Genomic DNA, 18,289 nt, shown 5'->3' on the forward strand with positions numbered 1-18,289 from the left:
CCTGGGTTGTCAGTGACTATAGATATCTCACATTCTTCACCTTTCTATCCTTCGTTTCACCTGATGCCCAGACGCAGCCGACGCTACGAGCTGATGGGACCAATCAGAGAGATTCAAAAGCGCACTGTCATGATGTTCGTCGTGTTCCTGCGGGTATTCTGTCATTGCTGAACCACTAATAAAAAAAAAAAGACCCAGTGACTTGCGCTGTTGACACTTTAGCTCGTAGAGTCGGTTGCGTGTGGACTTGAGCTGAAACGAAGTAAAACTTACTGTTTGTTCTCTTTGCATCTTTCTTGCCCAGCGCTGATGCATCATCTAAACTGACGCATCAGCGCTGGGCAAAATGGTCCACGTGTATCTGTAAATACCTGAATAAACTCTTAACACTACGCAGGCTCTCATTCGCTCTTGTTACTCAATGTGTACATTAAATCGGACCAAAATATTTTATTTGTTTTATATGAATTAAAGGGGCCCTGCAAGGACATTTTTACTGGTTTTTAGTTTGCATCAAACCTGAGCGCACTGAACGTAGTAGCTTACTGAAACTTTTTTTTTTTTTTCAAATTTCGCTTTATTTTAAAACTTATAGGCAAACTAAAATTAAAAAGAACAAGTAAAAAAATAATCTCCTTCATGACGTCGTTGGTCGCGGCTTGAGTGGCCGTGAACTGGAGGAGGGGTAGTGAGCTCAGCGAGCGCTCACGGCTGCCGCACACCGTGTCGACGGCTCGAGAGGGTGCCACTAAAGCATGTTCTAAATAGGCTGTATGAAGCGGGCAGCCAGGGCGGGTGGTATTGCATTTGCTGCGCGATTAAACACTCATTCGGCCTGGCACTTCATTGCCCACAAATGACAGCAAACACGGGGTAAAGATCAGTTCAGAACGGGAGCCACTTCGCACTGCCACACCGCCAAACGGCCACAAACCGCAAGCCAAACCTCCTCGCCGAAGGCCTTCGGAACGCTCGGAACCGGTCGGATCCTCGAGCCCGCGTACGACCGCAGCGCCGTCGCGTACATCCGCGACCTTTCTACGCTCGCTGCTCGTCGGTGCCTGATTCCACTACCCCTTTCTAGTATGCGCTGTCTTTTCCACCGCTTGGTAACGGGTATGTCGACGGGTCACTTCTTGCTTCCGTACTTTGTAAACTGCATTTGTTTCTTTTCCGATCTAAAATAATGAACAAAAACTACTTTTATAAGTAATTGAAACGGTTCGCGCCACTTATACATTGTATTTCGACTAAAAAGAAGCTTTTAGCGGCTCTGACCAGTAGTAAGCCAGGACCAAAGACTTCACATTTCGCGCGCTTTCGGCACCGCGGGTCGCCCCCGTAGGGGGAGGAGGTTTCCGCGTCATCCGGTTAAAATGTGACGCACTGATATTTAGTCAATCTCTCCGTGCCCGCTAGCTTGCCCGAACCCCAAGAAAGGCGGAAACCGCAAAAAAAGGTAGACGCTTAAATATGATTGCAGGGCCCCTTCAAGAAATATAATGTTATGTGACGATGAAAAGGATGAGGGAACGCCCGGCGTGAAACCTTTCCTTCGCGGAGCATTATTTGTGGGCTTTGAGACTAACGGTATGCTCGAAAGAACAGCGGTACAGGGCCCGAATCACTGACCGAAAAGGCAGCGGGTTCTTGAGAGCACGGATAGGCGAGTCCAATGTCTTTGAAATCAACGAAAGTCCGCTCTCTCTATCATCGTTACTATACATCACGCCCTGTCGCGGTTCGTGAGCACACACCCACGAATAATGACAAGAGGCATAAAGTACAAAGCCTGTGCATATCTGCGAAGTTTCTTATTCTTGATAAAGTTTATAATGGGATTCCAAGTTTTATATAATAAAGGGTTGTGCACAATATAGCTTGTCCAGTTTTGGTTCATATATTCAACTTATCGCTTGAATCTAAAGCATATCCTGCCGCTTGGAAAAAATCTGTTGTCGTTACACTGCATAAATTTGGTGATCGATTCATGGTTAACAACTATTGGCCTGTCTCCTTCCTCTGTGGTTTGTCGAGAGTATATGAAATTGTTCTGCACACCCGCCTCTATGCATATGTTGGTCGGAAGGGGATCACTGAACAACATGGTTTCATAGAAGGCCACTCTGCAGAAACCAACCTATGTTCCTTCCTAAGTCAAGGTACTAGTGGTGCAAAACTATCGATAGTACTATCGATAGTATCGATAGTCGCCAGGACTCTGACTATCGATAGTAAGAAAACTATCGATAGTACTATTGATAGTCGACTATCGAAAAACTATCGGTAGTACTATCGATAGTCGACTATCGAAAAACTATCGATAGTACTATCGATAGTCGACTATCGATAGTACTATCAATAGTCGACTATCGGAAAAATATCGTTAATCGACTATCGGAAAACTATTGATAGTCGACAATCGTAAACCTATCGATAGTACTGTCGACAGTTTACTATCGGTAGTTTTCCGACACTAGCAGTTTGCGTTCCTCCCTTTTTTCTTTTTCTCGCTTTTTTTTTTCAAATCGGACACCAACTAGCCCAAGAACTTACCATCCCAACATTGGTTCAGCTTTCAGTGATGACGAAGACGGGAGTTTGAGTGAAAAGAGGAGGAAGGTCAGGCGAGTGGCGGTGTGGCAACTGTGTTCGCTCTAGTAGTGGTGCAAAACTATCAATAGTACTATCGATAGTCTCCATAGCCGCCAAAAATCTGACTATCGGTAGTAAAAAAAACTATCGATAGTCGACTATCTAAAAACTATCGATAGTACTATCGATAGCCTGCTATCGCAAAACTATCGATAGTACTATCGATAGTTACTATCGAAAAACTATCGATAGTTCTGCGACACTATCGATAGTTTTTCCAAAATTATCGATAGTATCGATAGTCGATTTATCGATAGTTTTGTATCACTACAAGGTACACAGCGGAAGACAAGCGGATGTAGTATGCTTTGATATCACCAACGATTTTGGTAAAGTAAACCATCGACTATTTTTGAGTAAACTTTCTAGTTACAGTCTCTCCACTTAGTACGGTCGTCTGTTCTATAGCTATCTATTTCATTGAGGGAACTTAGTGCATCATGTTACTTATCTGCTCCCTTTTTGTCTACCTCCGGTGTTCCCCAAGACAGTATTCCCGGTCCTTATTCTTTTTCATTTTTGTGAATCATCTTGGTTATTGACTCAAGAACACGAGGTTGTTCTTATTTGCTGATGTTATTAAGTTGCTCACGGTAGATAAAGTGGTTGAAGATTGCGAATGTCTTCAGCGTGATATAGATTCTATTTCGGTGTGATGTCTTTCAAATCGCCTATTCTTAAACGAGTCAAAGACGCAACATGTCTTTTTCTCGAAAGTTTGAAATTCTGAATATTCCATATACATCAGATTCCACCGATAATATTAGTATTGTGGTCATTTGTGATCTGGGATTTCTTTTTAATGGATACTGTGATTAATTTCAGTCATCAAGTAACTACAATTACGAATGTTTTCATTACAGTTCTGGAAGCCGTTACGGGAATATCACGCAGTTTTTCGAAACCATTTTATTTTTTACGTTTTTTTCTTTAATGGCGCGTAGTCATGTCGAATATGCCTCAACTGTATAGAACTGTTGCAGTGACTAATTCAAGTGTAATTTAGCGTGTTCGACGTACTCTTCCGTGTATTGTTTGATCGCTATTTTCCACCGAATTATTTCTACAGTTACGAAATGATTTGTGACCTAGTGAAATTGGACACGTTGTACAACAAGAGGATGATCCGTGGATTGATGTTTCTGTATAAGATCGGAAATTGCACAATTGATTCCCCAGCGCTACGCCAACTTGTGTGTTCTTCGTAGGCCTAATAGACTTCACTCTGTTTTATTCTTCTGATTTATATCACCCAAGACACGCCTTCAATAGACATATAATCATTGAGAACTGATATGTGGGAATGTTAGCCTAGATATATTTTGATGAGAGCGTAAATTTAGAAAGTGTGTTGCAACCATCGTTTTGTCCTAGCTTTCCATTTTTTTATCATGCCCGAACAACTTAACTAGTATCTGACATTGATAAGTGCACCACTAAGGCGCCGACAAGTGGTTTGTGGGTCACTAAAAAAAAGATAATAGCGCAGCTTATAAAAAACGCTGGTAAGCGCTCAGCTCCCTCAGTATGCAGTATTTGCGTGTTGTGTTGTCATTACTGCGCGCAATATTCCTTTTTTTTTTTTCTTTTGCGACTGTCGATGAAAGTGAATGAGAAAGCAATGCGTGCACTCAAAACAATCGGGTAACAACGCCGATGTCTTCATTTTCACATGACAAAAGGGTAACTTTCCCTTCGCTCACTAACACGCGCGAAAAGGAACACCGTCGAAGAAGACTGTCATTTCCAGCATAATTGACCGTTTAACAAAATCGAGTACATAAAGTGATAGTATTAAATGTATGTGCTCTACGCGCAGCGCAGGAAGTAACGGCATGTCGAGCTAACGGTTTTTTCATGATCCAGCCTCATTCTCCAAAGCGAATGAGTGAAATCATGTCTCGGGCCACACTGGCGTCGTAAGGGCAGGGAGTAAGTCAGAAGTAGAAAACCAAGATACATGATATACATGATCCCATGTCCTCAGTGTCTTTTATTTTATCCCTTAATTTGTTGTGTATAAAAAAGGAAAAAATTATCCGAGGCTTTAGCGGATCCGAATAGTCCTTTCGCTTGAGAATATACTATACGCGTATTCCCCATTAACTGCTAAATAAACAGTAGCCGCCGGAACCAAATACAGCGCAAACAATTCCCTTCAGCATACTCCATAAAAATCAAATTACGGTATTTGCATTGGGACACAAAAGGCGGAATGATATCTACGTACATACAGTAGCTTGTGCACTCAAAGCGAGTACTAAAAAGAAAAAAAAAAGCCTAATTCTCCTGGCGTCTCTTGTATCTCTAGGTGGTGGCTTACAAGAAACGGGCGAAAATGAAGGCATGTTGTGCTCAAGCTTGCTTAAGCTTTCGATTTCAAAGCTTCCGACCAAGAGAAACCCGTCTTGTGCAAGTCAGGTGCGCGCCATTCCCGTTTTTCGGCGCCAGCGATGAAGCTTTTTTATGAACGATGGCTTCGCAAAAGCCAATATGAAAGAGTAAAGGCATGTTCACATTTTAGCGAATTTAAGAGCTCTACAATGACATACCGAAAAACCCTGCGTACGTAAAGAAATGGCGTCGACGCCACTGCGCCTGTGCTGAGCCTACACCGCCTTTTGGATTGGCACGTGGCAACAAAGCTATTTCTGTTCTCGCGCAAGATGTTTAGCTAGGCAGTTCTAAAACTCGCTATTATCATTCGACTACGTTTTGGCTAAGTTCCGGCAGCTTATTACGTTGAATACGACCATGGGTTACCACAAGAAAACTAAAAATTGGGGCTTGGGTCAACCTTAAGTATACTATGCAATTACGGCCACTTACGTTGGACCAATCGGGACTCGAGGAAGTGAAAAGCCGGATCCATGATCGCTGCAGTTATAGCCGCTTGCAGCCAGTTTAAAGGCAACACCACGCGTTCCGTTACATTTTTCGCGGTCTCCCGGTTGAAAATAAGCAAAGACTTTGCTGCCGTAAGAACTATGTGTTTATTTTGTGACCAGATCGGCCTTATAAGCCTCGATACTCGCTTTTGGACAAAGAAGTGCGCGAAAATAAAAAGGAAAGGCGAGGCCGGTGAGCCGAGTCACGTAATCATATTGAGCCAGCATGGCAATCGTTCAATCCACGAGTTCTTGTTTGATGATATTTTTTTTTCTTTGAGAGTTCGTCGCGGCAAATAACGCACTTGCATTGAGTGCGGGACGGTAACAATATGCCCGGAACACGTCACATCCTGCGTTTCCTAAGCAATCAGTGACTGCAAAGTTGTTGGTCGCAAGTGTCCGTCATCCGTCGCTGTCGATACGAAACGTTGTGGCCGCCACGTTTCTCAGAGTTGGCTAACCAGAACGTCTTGAGAGAGAAGTTCGCCATTCAACAGCCCCTAGATGAAGTAATGTGAGCCTCCGTGTAACGGTAGCGAGGTAACTCATCGTGGTAGAATGACATGTAATCGGACTCAAATATGTGAACGGCCCTTGAGGCCGGATCACAAACTCGCATGAGCCGCAAGCAGCTGCCTTCTTTCCACTGGAATAAAGTTTCATTTCTATTCTATTTTTTGTGGACGCTCTACACCGTCGGGTGTAGTCGTGGCTCGGCAGTATGGTTACATAATCAGAATTATGTGCTAAGAGTTTCCGATGTTCTGTTTGCAAACAACCGTTTGATCTCCTCGGGATTCGGGAATCCTTCCCGCGTGCAATTTCCGAGTTTGAAAAGTGTATGCAAGCACTAGGAAGCAACAGTTACGATGAATTCCAACCACATATAACACGTTTGTTAAGTACGAGCAACTATTTCAGCGACAAGGAACGAGCGTGGTCTTAAGTCTTCCCCGTGGAGCACGCAGCTTGGCGGTCGGAACTGCACGAACCACAAAAGTATCGCAGCGGGATTGTTTACACGCAGGGCTTATAATCCCCGAGGGTTTGTAAAAGGCGTCGTGCATGCGGGAGATCCGATATTATTTATGTGCTGTTCTATCCTACCTGAATTTCCGTATACTGATCAGTACCTCTGTTCTACTAGCGCCCATAACGCAACCGGGGACTGATTTATATTTATGTACAGGTTACGTGATTAGCAACCAATCTGTCCAACTTGGTTTCAAGGATATCATAATCCCATGGTTTTTTGTGCAATGTGCAACGAAGATAACGCGTGTCAAACCTACACCAAATACCCACCTCTCTAGACCTCCTAGAAACGCGATGATGCCAGCAGCGCTCGTCACCTTGCGTCTGACGTCACTCCTTGGAATTGAGATCTTCGCGTCGATTTCAACGTCAAGTGAACTAAGGGAGACGCATCATCACGCTGTTAACTTAAACGAGGATTAACTCAGCCTCCATGCTTGCTGCTGACTGCGCTTTATTCAAAACACGCTGAATGTTTCTTCCTTTGACAAGGTCCCTTTAGAGCCTACCCACGCGAGCGCTTCGCGTTGCAGCGTGCATCATGAAGCGTCTCGCGCTCTTTTCAGATAAGGTACCTCGATATCGTGATTGTTGTGGACGTTTCTTGGAAATTAAAAATTGCTATCGTCTCAGCAGTGGTTGCACTTTTACAACGAAGTTATATATGACTCGTAGGTCAGGTTTTTCCGGGTCCACCTACAGGAGACCTACGCGCGCGCCTTATCACCGTTCGCGCACGCCTTATCATTTATCATGTGGTTTTGATACTTGTTTCAATAAGAAAACCACAAAAGAAGTGTCAAAACCACGTGACGATTCTAAGGCGCGCGCGAACAGTGATAAGCACGTAGCGGTCCCCGAATGGGCTTGGCGGTAGAGGTTGCGGTTTATTGGGAACCTAAAAAAATGTGATCGTACATTGTGTTCATTTCAGGTGTTAAAATTACTAATTATAGATCAAATTCTGCTCCTAAAAATTTTATTACTATTTTTCATCAAATTACACAGGACCAATCACTTTTCTTTAGCATGTATCCAAAAATACCAGGAAATTACAGTTTATGAGATGGCCATTACATAAAAAGCAAGGTCCGCACTCATTATTGCTTCCAGCAACTCTCACATCTCGTTCCAGACACCCTAAATACACACCACACCATAACTCAAATGATGGAAAATAATATGTCCTTCGAGACATTTAAGAACAACCTAGTAACCCATATATTAAATTTTTCGTAACCTGCAGTTTGTACTCCAATTTTTAATTTTTCTAATTTTTAAACCAAATTGATAGTTTATCAAATGATAAATTATGTGGTACTTGTGAGAATGATTCTTTACACTTTGTTTTTGAATATCTTCTCTGATGGGTGCTGTAAAAGCCTGGGGCTGGGGTCCTGTCAAAAGACGAGCATGTCTTCTTTTACCCTAGCCCCCCCAGTCTTTTTTGTCTGAAATAAAATGTAACACAATACTATACAATAAGCTGCCGCGGCAACGGCAGATTTCGAAGTGTGGAGTGACATTACTAGTCCCGCTAACAATGCCAAGCACGTAGCGGTCCCCGCATCCGTTTCCCGATCGGTAAAGTTTGGGGTTGCGTAAGCTGCCGCGGCCATTGCAGCGTACGAAGTCTTTCATATATATATATATATATATATATATATATATATATATATATATATATATATATATATATATAACGTTTCGCTACAGTGCATTTACTTTTTGTGTTTTTCAATCAACTGGTATAGACCTTTTTGGTGTTTACAAACACGAACTGCCTCTTGTGTCCCAAGCGGCTTCTGGTCGCACCGTCTTTGCAAGCCTGTTGAGCTTGTTTATGTCGCCAGTCCAGTGCTAGGAAGCATAAAGGTTACACGGACAACGAAGTTGGAGATTCAGAGAGGGTCTTCGACTGTACAATATTACATCTTGGAGGAGGAAATTTGGTTTACAAGAATACTCGAAACATTTTAACAGGTCTCGCACTCCTTCGTTCTTTTGGTGTTTACCTGAAGAATTGATGGTTAAACGTTTCATCTACATTTCAAGCAGTAATGTTAAGGTGGCCTTGTTCATTTTTTTCTTTATAAACCGACATTTTTTTGTTATGCCAAAGACTGGAGCATTACCAGGTGGCGTTTGCCATAAAAAGGGTCTATAGTGCAGTGGGCAATCGTTGCAGGGGGTACTTCAGCTGCGCTGTCCAACCACATTCACTGCGTGGATTGGAAGCTTTTTCGTACGACCCTCCTTTGCGTGCAGATTTGCAGACGAATGGGTCGAGTTTCTAAATGGTCTGAGCCACGCCAGAGAGAGAGAGAAGTGTTGGAAAGAAAGGAAGCCTGGAACTTATTAACCACACCGTCGATTGGGGGCAAGCCAGTTCCAGGTTGGGGATGGGGAAAGAGGGGATCAAAAGAAAAGATTAGAAAGGTGAAGAGGGAAGAGAGAAGGCATCTTGGATGAAGTCACAGCTACTTGATTAGGTTTGTCCACTACTGTATATCTATTTACAGAACTGTCGGCACTTTTACAAGCGGTCCAGTAGGCAGGTATCTTCCAGGAATACAAGAAGACAAGAGAATGTTCTTGCGGCATCACGAACGGAGCCGGGGGGGGGGGGGGGGGGGGGGGGAAGAATATCTTGCGTAGTAGAGCGGGTAACTCCGGCGATCTGTAGTTTGTCGAAGATTTTTCTCTCGTCTGCGTAATTGGAACAGGCCCAAAAGAGATGGTCCACATCCTCACGAGTGTCACAAGTAGAGCAGTTTGGGCTCATCGTTACGTCAATTCGGTGGATGGCAGATGCAGTATAGGCACAGCCTGTGCGAAGCCGGTGTAGTACGGAGGCGGTTGCACGTGGTAGCTTCGAAGGGACGCGTGGGGGTAACTTTTCGAATGACAGTGTTGCAGTGCGAGGCAGACGAGATCTCTGAAGCCGCGGTCACACTGGTATTACATCACACGAATGACAGTCTGCAGATGACTCCTGTGGTATTTCTTCGCTGTTGATGATCTTGTCACATTTTTCACACAACAACCGTCTGTAGGCATGTATAGAGCAAACATGTATATAGTTCGCTCTACAGATCGACAAACGTGGCTTCAGAAAGTTCGTCGGAACTCAACTCGCCCACAGTCCGTGCGAGCGAAACATAGGTAATGAAACAAGGACAAAACAGGAAGAATGTTGAGCTAGCCTGACAGAGTGTGACTGTTTGCTGCTCGCTTCATAAAACTGGTAAGCGCCAGCAGAGACGGATAGGAAGAATGGGACGCGGGCAAGTACTACCAAGAAGTTCACGATAAATGTGTAGAAAGGAAAATTGAATCGAGGACCCGTTGCGGACGTCCTTTTTCTCTACATCGCGAGTGAACTTCCTTAGTGTCGCTCGTGCGTGTCCCTTTCTTCGTGCTCGTCTCCGTTTGCGCTAACAAGTTTCCTGAGCATCGTGCACCAACTTGTCCCGCAACGTCCTTGTTGGCGACTCTGGGGAGAAGGGTAAGCAGATTAAGCAAGAGTATCACACTGCGCTGCTCGGCACACGGAGCGCTCCGAGTTCCTACTATACATGAAACTAAACCCGTCTGTAGTTAAATGGCATAGCTTTGCTTACATTTCACCTCAAAACATTGAGCGGTGGCCATACATCATACAAACGACAGTCTACGGACATTGTCTGACGCGCGTTTCTTCCTTGTATGACGGTCACACTGTTCATACAAAAACTGTCTACATGCATGTCATAGGCATACATATTGTATTAAGCAAACGTGCGTTGAGAGTGCCTGAAGCGTGTCCACATATAGTTCTGCCATACATGTATGTTGCGAACACCATGGCTTTCGTACAATGTACGAGGGGCATGATTGCGGCTGCCTTGACAGTGGAACCAGGGCTGACGGCTTCTCTCTTTCCCAGGCGTGGCACAAGCGGTTCCTGGTGCTCAAAGACGAGACGAGCGAGCGCGGCCCCTTGCTCGAGCTGTACACGAGCCAGGAGGAGGCTCTGTCCCAGGCCGGCACGGCACCCTGCTTGAGGTCCCCGTGCTGCCGGCTCTGCTTCGACCTGGCCCAGACGGTGCACGTGGGCTTCACGTCCGACTCGAAGCGCTTCCCCAACGCCCTGGTGCTCGTCTGCCAGGGCAGGTCGCCCCTGGTGCTGGCCGCCCAGGACGAGCTGGGCTCCCGCTCCTGGCTCCTGGCCTTGGGCCTCATTGCGCATAAGGCCTCCTCTCAGCACGGCTGGAGGTTCATGTGCAAGAAGGTAACTGTGGCCATGGCTGCATGCTGCTGCTGACGTGCGGGCGCGCTGCTTCGATCGGTTCTCTTTGTTTTTTAGTGGCGCTGAAGGGATGGTGGTTTGTGTATACGTGGCTTGCACTGGCGTCGCGTCAGCGGCCGTTGGAGTAGCTTTGCTCATGAGAGCGTGCATTCTGGAGACAGCGTTTAAAACCATAAAATGTGTTTTTCTCCGTAATAATAAATAAGAATGACCACCCGCATGACGCGAGGATTTCACGTGCAAGCCGTACATAGGACTTGGTCTATTCCAGAAAAGACAAATCGACTGCACTTGTCTGGGAATATCTACCAGTGAAAAGGGATCAACTGGAGATGATAACCGGAAAAGAAAGTTTATCGCTATGGTTTCGTTACTGTGTACAGAGTTGATTGTTATGCAATCTGGTTTCTATGTTCAAACAGAATAATTCGCATCGTATATAACTAAAATCATTAGCCACTCCCATTTTCCTGAAATCTTGAGAAATGAACTGAAAAATGTCAATTTTAATAATTTGCAAACGAAAATAGACAAGGATTGAATAAATCGAGTTAGACGAGGTGTACGAGTATACGCCTCCATGTGAGTTTTTGATTAATAATTTAATTATCTCGCAAAAAAGTAAACGAACTGTTAAAAAATTACGTGTGCAAAAATTACAAATAACGTGACTTGCATATATCCACAAACTCTGGGTACCATTAAACAGAGCTAAAATATCTAAACGGAAGAAAAGACAAGGTCGGGCAAGGTTATAACCTTTCTCTTCTCCGCTCTTCCTTTTGTAACCTTTGGATGAGCATTCGTGTGATTGGAGCAACCGTCTCGAAACCTCATAGTGCTGTCGGTTCGTAATCATACATCATAGCCGAGCCCACGGTTGCGTGCGTCTAAAATTAGAGCCGAAGTTCCGTAAATGGTACAAACACTCGCCAGATTTCACGCGGTCTTACTTCAGCTTAGCTGCTTGGCTGCGTATGTTGCGGCTTCCGTTTAACGACAACGTCAATCGAAGAAGGCTTTTTCTATAAAGCGAAGCGTTGTGCGCAGCGCCCAATTCCTCCGCGGTCCGAAATGGGCGCTTGGTGGCAGCATACATCTATCGTGCAGTATCGACGGATTCGTGATCTCGCTAGCGCTGGGCGCGCGTGCGCATGTTCGCTCGCGGGGACCACGGGCAAACATGCGTTCAGCGAATCTTACGCAAGGCCGGGCTCGCCGGCCCACCCTGGCCAAAGTAGGGGACCGGCGCCGACGGCCAAGCGGCCGAGCGAGCTGGGCGGGAATTCCTCGGAAGACGATAGCCTCTCGGAGCGGAAACCCAGCACGAATAATTGGGTCATCTTTAACGCCGCCATCGTCGGATGAATTCGAGAAGCCGCCGTCGTAAAAGCCGTCGCATTTTTGCACCGTTCCGAGGCTAATTAACTTTGCGGCATTATTTCCTGGTGGAAATATATTCTTTTTAGTTATTTGTCTCTTTGCATACCCTCAGGGACATCGGCATTACAGAAGAGAGCGGTAACAACAAAAGACAACATTATGGAGGCTCAAAACCGTGAAGGGTGTTAACGGCGTTTTTGAACCGTTAATAACTAACAATGCATACGATAGAAGCCGGAAGGCGGTTCCATTCCAAATATAGTTTAGAGACAAATGAATGGCAAGATGCATTCTTCTTACAATTAGGTTCAGTAGCGTTTATAATAGGGCGGCCAGGGTCCTTGGTATTTATTTTTCTTCTAATATATTCTGGGCTGCTCGCGAGTATAATAGTATAGTTGTAACAACTACTGCGCAATGCAGGTTGCAAAACGCCAGACTTGCAGGGGTGCTGCACTGCCTAAATTTCTCATCATCAGCGAATACGCCAACTATTGAGGCTGATTAACTTTCGGCTATCTAAACATACCCACGACATACAAAACTATTGTACCAATATTTTTTTTTAAGGTGGGGGGGGGGGGGGGAGGGGGGGAAGGGGGGTCTTTTTCCTGGTATCCGGTGGTTTTGGATGTATATTTTTGGTGTCAGATAAAAAGAAAATCTGCGTTTATAAGGGCTTTTGTTCCGTAAAAGAGGACATGGAGTTCTACAACCCCCAGGGAGCACCTGCGCGACCCGATTGCTTGGAAAAGGACCAGGTACCGATAAAAGGAGGACGCGAGATAAAGGCTGCGCTTACCGAAGGAAAAAAATCAGCCTTGTAGACATTTGAATAGGGGCTGTGTTCCGGGTGAACACAAAATAAAGCTGTTGATAAACGAACAAAATAGTAAGAGAGCAGGTGAGCTGGTGTATACTGAACATTTTGAAACAACCCGGGAGTGAGGAACACGAATCCTCCGGTTCCAGGTTGCTTCAAAATGTTCTTTTGATGAAGATTGTGTATACCCGCGGAGTTGGGCTTTTAAAGCGAAAGAGGCTTTTTTAACAGAAACCCTCAACCCCCAAAATGATGTCCGTCCGTACATTTTCTGATAGAGTTTAGCGAGGAAATTGACGTCACGTAACCTAACGTCACGTGACCTGTACATAAAGTGGGGAACATGACGGCACGTGACCAACACGTAAATTCAGTTTCCTCCTAATATTTACCGAGACATTTCACGTCTTGAGATCTTAACACCAGTTCAGTTTCCCCGCTAAATTTCCCGAGGAAATTGACGCCTCGTGACCTAAGGCCAATTCAGTTTCCCCGCTAAATATAGCAGGAAAATTGACGTCACGTAACCAAAACACCGCCTCCATTTCCCCGCTAAATTTAGCTGGGGAAATCGATGTCACGTGACCTACACGACAGTTTAGTTTCCCCGCTAAATGTAGCGGGGAAATATGCGCCACTCGACACAGCAATTCCCTCTCCCCATCCCTCTTCTCCCTTCCCCCTCCCTCTCTCCTAATCCCTTTATTCGCCTTGCTTCCTCTCCCTCTCTCCTCCCTCCCCACCTACCTGTAATTCTCTACCGCTCCTGCCGTTCCCACTCCCTCTCACTTCCCTGTTCCTCTGTCTCCCCATCTCTCGCCCATTCTCCTATGGTGCCTTTTTTCCTGTTTCGTCTCTTTGCTATCCTCCCCTTCCACCTCCTTGGTCATGTCACACAAATAGACGTATAAATTAGCACAAAAAAAGAAGAAAAGGACAAGAAGCAAACAGGACAATCGGTAACTTTCAACCAGTTTTACTGAGGAGAAGGGAAGCAGATATACACACTACACGCGAAGCAACAACACGTACAAGCTGATATCAGTATCCGATCATGCAGAAACTGAAATGTATTCTCATGTAGCACAATAGACCTTTTTCAAAAGTCCGCGCCAACGACTGTCCACCATTGCTTGCTCACATACTCTGAGCATGTATTGGACACGAGGGTCACGTGAGCGTTCGGCGTCAACTCGGCTTAGCTCGTGTTGATAATGAGCGCTGACGTCACCGTTCGGCGAGGAATCGGAGCGAATCACACGCTTTGGGAGCAAGCAATGGTGACCGAGCAATGTTGCTCGATGGACTCTTGAAAAGGGTCCATTGACACGTCGCTGACACATGCCGTCTCCCTTTTTTGATAAGGAACCCCTCCAAAAGTTCACGAGCGACAGTCTCACGGCTTCTCCCCAGAATCCTTATCTGCTGAAGTCGCGGAACACAGCCACACGTGTTGCAGTGTATAGGCAAATGCGAGCCATATTTATATTTTACTGATAATGCGCGTGCTCCCGTGCTCGGTCATTGATGCTCCGCCCCGCCTGGCCGATGTGGACCTTACCCCAACTCAGTGGGATTTCGTAGGCAACACCCGCTGTGCAGTCCATGTAAGGGGTGACGTGTTTCTTATCACATGGCCGTTTTGCTTTCTCATCAGAAATGCGGCAGCACAACCCAGCCAACTTCTTTTGTGCGGAGAAAACAACGGGCACAACGTACTTACTTGCTTGCCACTTTCTTCAGATTGTGGGCAACTTTGTGGAGGTACGGAGTAACTTCTGGTCTTTTTGTTCTTTGCCTCGTTAAGACCCTTCTTTTAAACACCTTCATTTTCTGTATGGCAATCTCCGCCACAGAAACCAAAACCGAACACGGGAAGCCAGCCAATTCCAGTCTAGAAATTTGGCATTTAAAACAGCATCCGCCTGGTGGTTACAAGACTTCATCAGTGCAGACTAGTTGAACGTTAGCGCTCGTCCTGTTTACTTCTTGTCCAAACACTATTTGAAAATTGGCACTTGTCCTGGTTTACTCCTTGCCGTTGCCTTTTTTGTGCTAATTTATACGTTTAACTAAAGATGAACCAACTGGCCCAATAACGTACCATATCACACGATTAATTGTTCCCGTTCCTCCCTCGTTCCTTCCCCTTTCCAGTCCCTCTCCTCACCGTCGTACAGTGTCCTCTCTACTTCCCCAGTTTCCTCCTATTGCTCTTCCTCCTTAATTGTCAGGTAACACACCAATTCAGCGCCCCCAAATTTGATTTAAAAAATGCAGGTTCTTGACTCCCGGAACGACAGTTTAACGTCTTCTAAACATTCAATTCAATCGCTCCTACATACTGCATTTCATACATGATAGGACATTAAAGATAAAGGTCGCTATTACTCTTTTTATTCGTCCAAATCGTTTTTTTAAATAAAACTTGTTTGTTTACGTTTACCATCAAGAACGTAACATTTTTCTGACGCAGCAATAAAAAAGAAACGTCTGTCAGCGCCATTTTTTTTTTTAAAGATTGGTGATTACCAATGCGAATTTTCAATGCCCTATATAGGGCATGTAGTGGAACGTTGTTTTCAGTATAGGCGGAGACTTCCTTGATGTTCTCATATCGCAGATGGCTATAGGAGGGTGTAATCATAAGCTGGTTTTCGAATGGTCGCTCTTTTCTAGGTACGATGTTAAAAGGAAAACACTTAAGGATATTGGGTGAAAGAGGCACCTATTTAACAATAACGATCGGAAGTTAGATGGCGCCATATGATAATACACGACCTGACAATGTCCGTTCTCGATGTCTGTTGTATATTCTCGTTTAGCTCGCGGGCTCAGTTAGCTAGACTAAAATTAGATATTAAAAACGACTTTTCCTTCTTTTTTTTTTTTGGCGGGCTCAATATTTCGCGACTTATCGAAGTGTGGGTTTCGGGAATATATGTCGGTTGGGAGTGAAATGCTACGTATTCGTCAAAATAAGGTAATGTATTCGCGTGATCAAATTTTCACGATATGTTTCAGGTCGCTAAATTTTCGTAAAATAGGTCCCCGTGAAAATGAGCTATTTACAGTGTGTGCGAGATTTTCTTTTCAAGGTGTATCTCTCTCTCTCTCTCTCTGTTTATTTATATATATATATATATATATATATATATATATATATATATATATATATACCGAGTGTTCATTTTTAATTCGAACATATTTATTTTAAAAAATCCGTAAAAGATGCACTGATACGGTTTGTGCAGGTGAGTTATACGGCCAGGGGGACATATTATAGGGGGCTTATCGTAACGATCAGTTGGCTAATTAACTAAAATTCGTTAATTGACTTTTTAATTAATGAAAATGGACATACGGTTCCAATTAGAAACTTGCACAGCGTCACCGAAAACCACTAAATCAGTCATTTTCAGAAAAACTTTGAGCGCGTGAGAAGCGTAGTAGTGCACTAAATTTACGACTCGTGGAGCAGGTACAAGGCTGGGGCCGGATAAGAGACGGAAAAATCGCGCGGGCGCCTTACTGCAACCGCTAGCTTTGTACCTGCTCCACGAGTGGTAAATTTAGTGCACTACTACGCTTCTCACGCGCTCAAAGTCTTTCTGAAAATGACTGATTTAGTGCTTTTCGATGACGCTGAGCAAGTTTCTAATTGGTACCATATGTCTATTTTCATTAATTAAAAAGTTATTATTGAATTTTAGTTAATTAGCCAACTGATCGTTACGATTAGCCCCCTATAATATGTCCCCTGGCCGTATAACTCACCTCCACAAGCAGCGTAAGTATAACTTTCACGTTTCTTTTGAATAAATCGGTTCGAATTAAAATTGAACACCCGGTATAATGATGTAGTTGTCAAATATTGCAGGTTTTGCTACGATAATAATAAAAAAATACGCGCCTGAGAGAAGGGATATGTATGAATTATGAAAATTGTAGATAGATTCGTTATAGAAACCAGATCATCAGCTAAATAGCACGCATTCTAAAAACGACAAAGTTAGAAATAAAAACAAAAAAAAAACATAACTGCAGTTAGCCGAGGCATAATACAACCATTACGGAACATTGACTGCGGCGCTTTGAGTCTGAGGCTTCGCAGCAATTTATTTAGAAATTATACCCGCCCAAGTTTCTTCGGTACCGAAAATTTTCGCCTTTTCTTGAGCACCATGCCTCTGATGGCTCATTCGAGTAAACGGCTGCGCAGTTTTGTAAACACGATACATCACAGCAATGATCGTAAAAAAAGGCTATGTTCTAGAGAAGCCTACGCAAGTAATTTGTAAAACATTATGAGTTATTTTGCGAGTAAAGAGGCCTGGAGGCGAGCAGATGAAAACGAGCAGTTTTTGAGGGTCTGTTGGCTTCTGCTCGATTCCTCACGGGGGACCTAAGACGTAATTCACGAAATCTTGTTTGGTATGACGAGGAGCCATAAATGCTTGTAAGAAAAGATTTACGGCAAACAGGCTGACTTCCAAAGGGTTGCTCTGAAATCTGCTCTTGGCTCGGAGTGCGTCGTTGTTGTCTGAAAACTTAGAACTGGCTACCGGCAGAATGGGCCCTTCGAAAATGTGTTTGTTTACGGTTACCCCCCCCCCCCCCCACACACACACACACGCACACACAAGCACACACAAGAAAAAAATCCAAAGAGTACTTAAAACTGACATGACTGCATGTGCAACTTCAAATGTGATATGATATTTTCGTTTTATTTATTTGTTTCTGTCTGCAGGTCAAGGACGGCAGGGCAGTAGAGTAAAAATAGGCTTTTATCCCTGACAAGTTCTTTCTACCCATTACAGTTTGATAGTAGCACATAAACACGAACAACATAATAACCGCATTATAATAATAACAACTTAAATACAAATGAAAGAGACAAACATAAGCTATAAGTATTGGGTTCGGTCGAGAAAATGAAACCCGAGTTTTCAGGCCACACAAATAAACCACACATTCCTGAAAGCTGAAACTTCGTGAGAACATGACGCTAGCGGTGCGAAGAGGATGCGAAAGTTTGATAACATTACGGTTATTTGGATCAAAAGATAAAAAAGAAAGGCGAAATCTCCCTACAAACTGAAGTCCACGTAAGTCTGAATTCTTCAAAACAAGAAATAACATTGTAAACTCCTGTAAAATTTATTTCAGTGAAACAAACTTCTCTTCAAGAAAAAACGCAATATTGTC

The 18,289-nt window shown here is 44.2% G+C and overlaps 1 protein-coding gene across 1 annotated transcript in view; it reads left to right on the forward strand.

The window, feature by feature from the left end:
- Positions 1–18,289, forward strand: part of LOC121048214 — a 132,978-nt gene that overhangs the window by 16,961 nt on the left and 97,728 nt on the right. The window contains exon 3 of the mRNA XM_040504278.1: positions 10,510–10,854. Coding sequence (XP_040360212.1) covers positions 10,510–10,854 — 345 coding nt within the window. The remainder of the gene's footprint in view (positions 1–10,509; positions 10,855–18,289) is intronic.

Source organism: Ixodes scapularis, unplaced genomic scaffold (genome assembly GCF_016920785.2).
Source record: "Ixodes scapularis isolate PalLabHiFi unplaced genomic scaffold, ASM1692078v2 PGA_scaffold3__209_contigs__length_174095766, whole genome shotgun sequence".
Lineage (NCBI taxonomy): Eukaryota > Metazoa > Arthropoda > Arachnida > Ixodida > Ixodidae > Ixodes > Ixodes scapularis.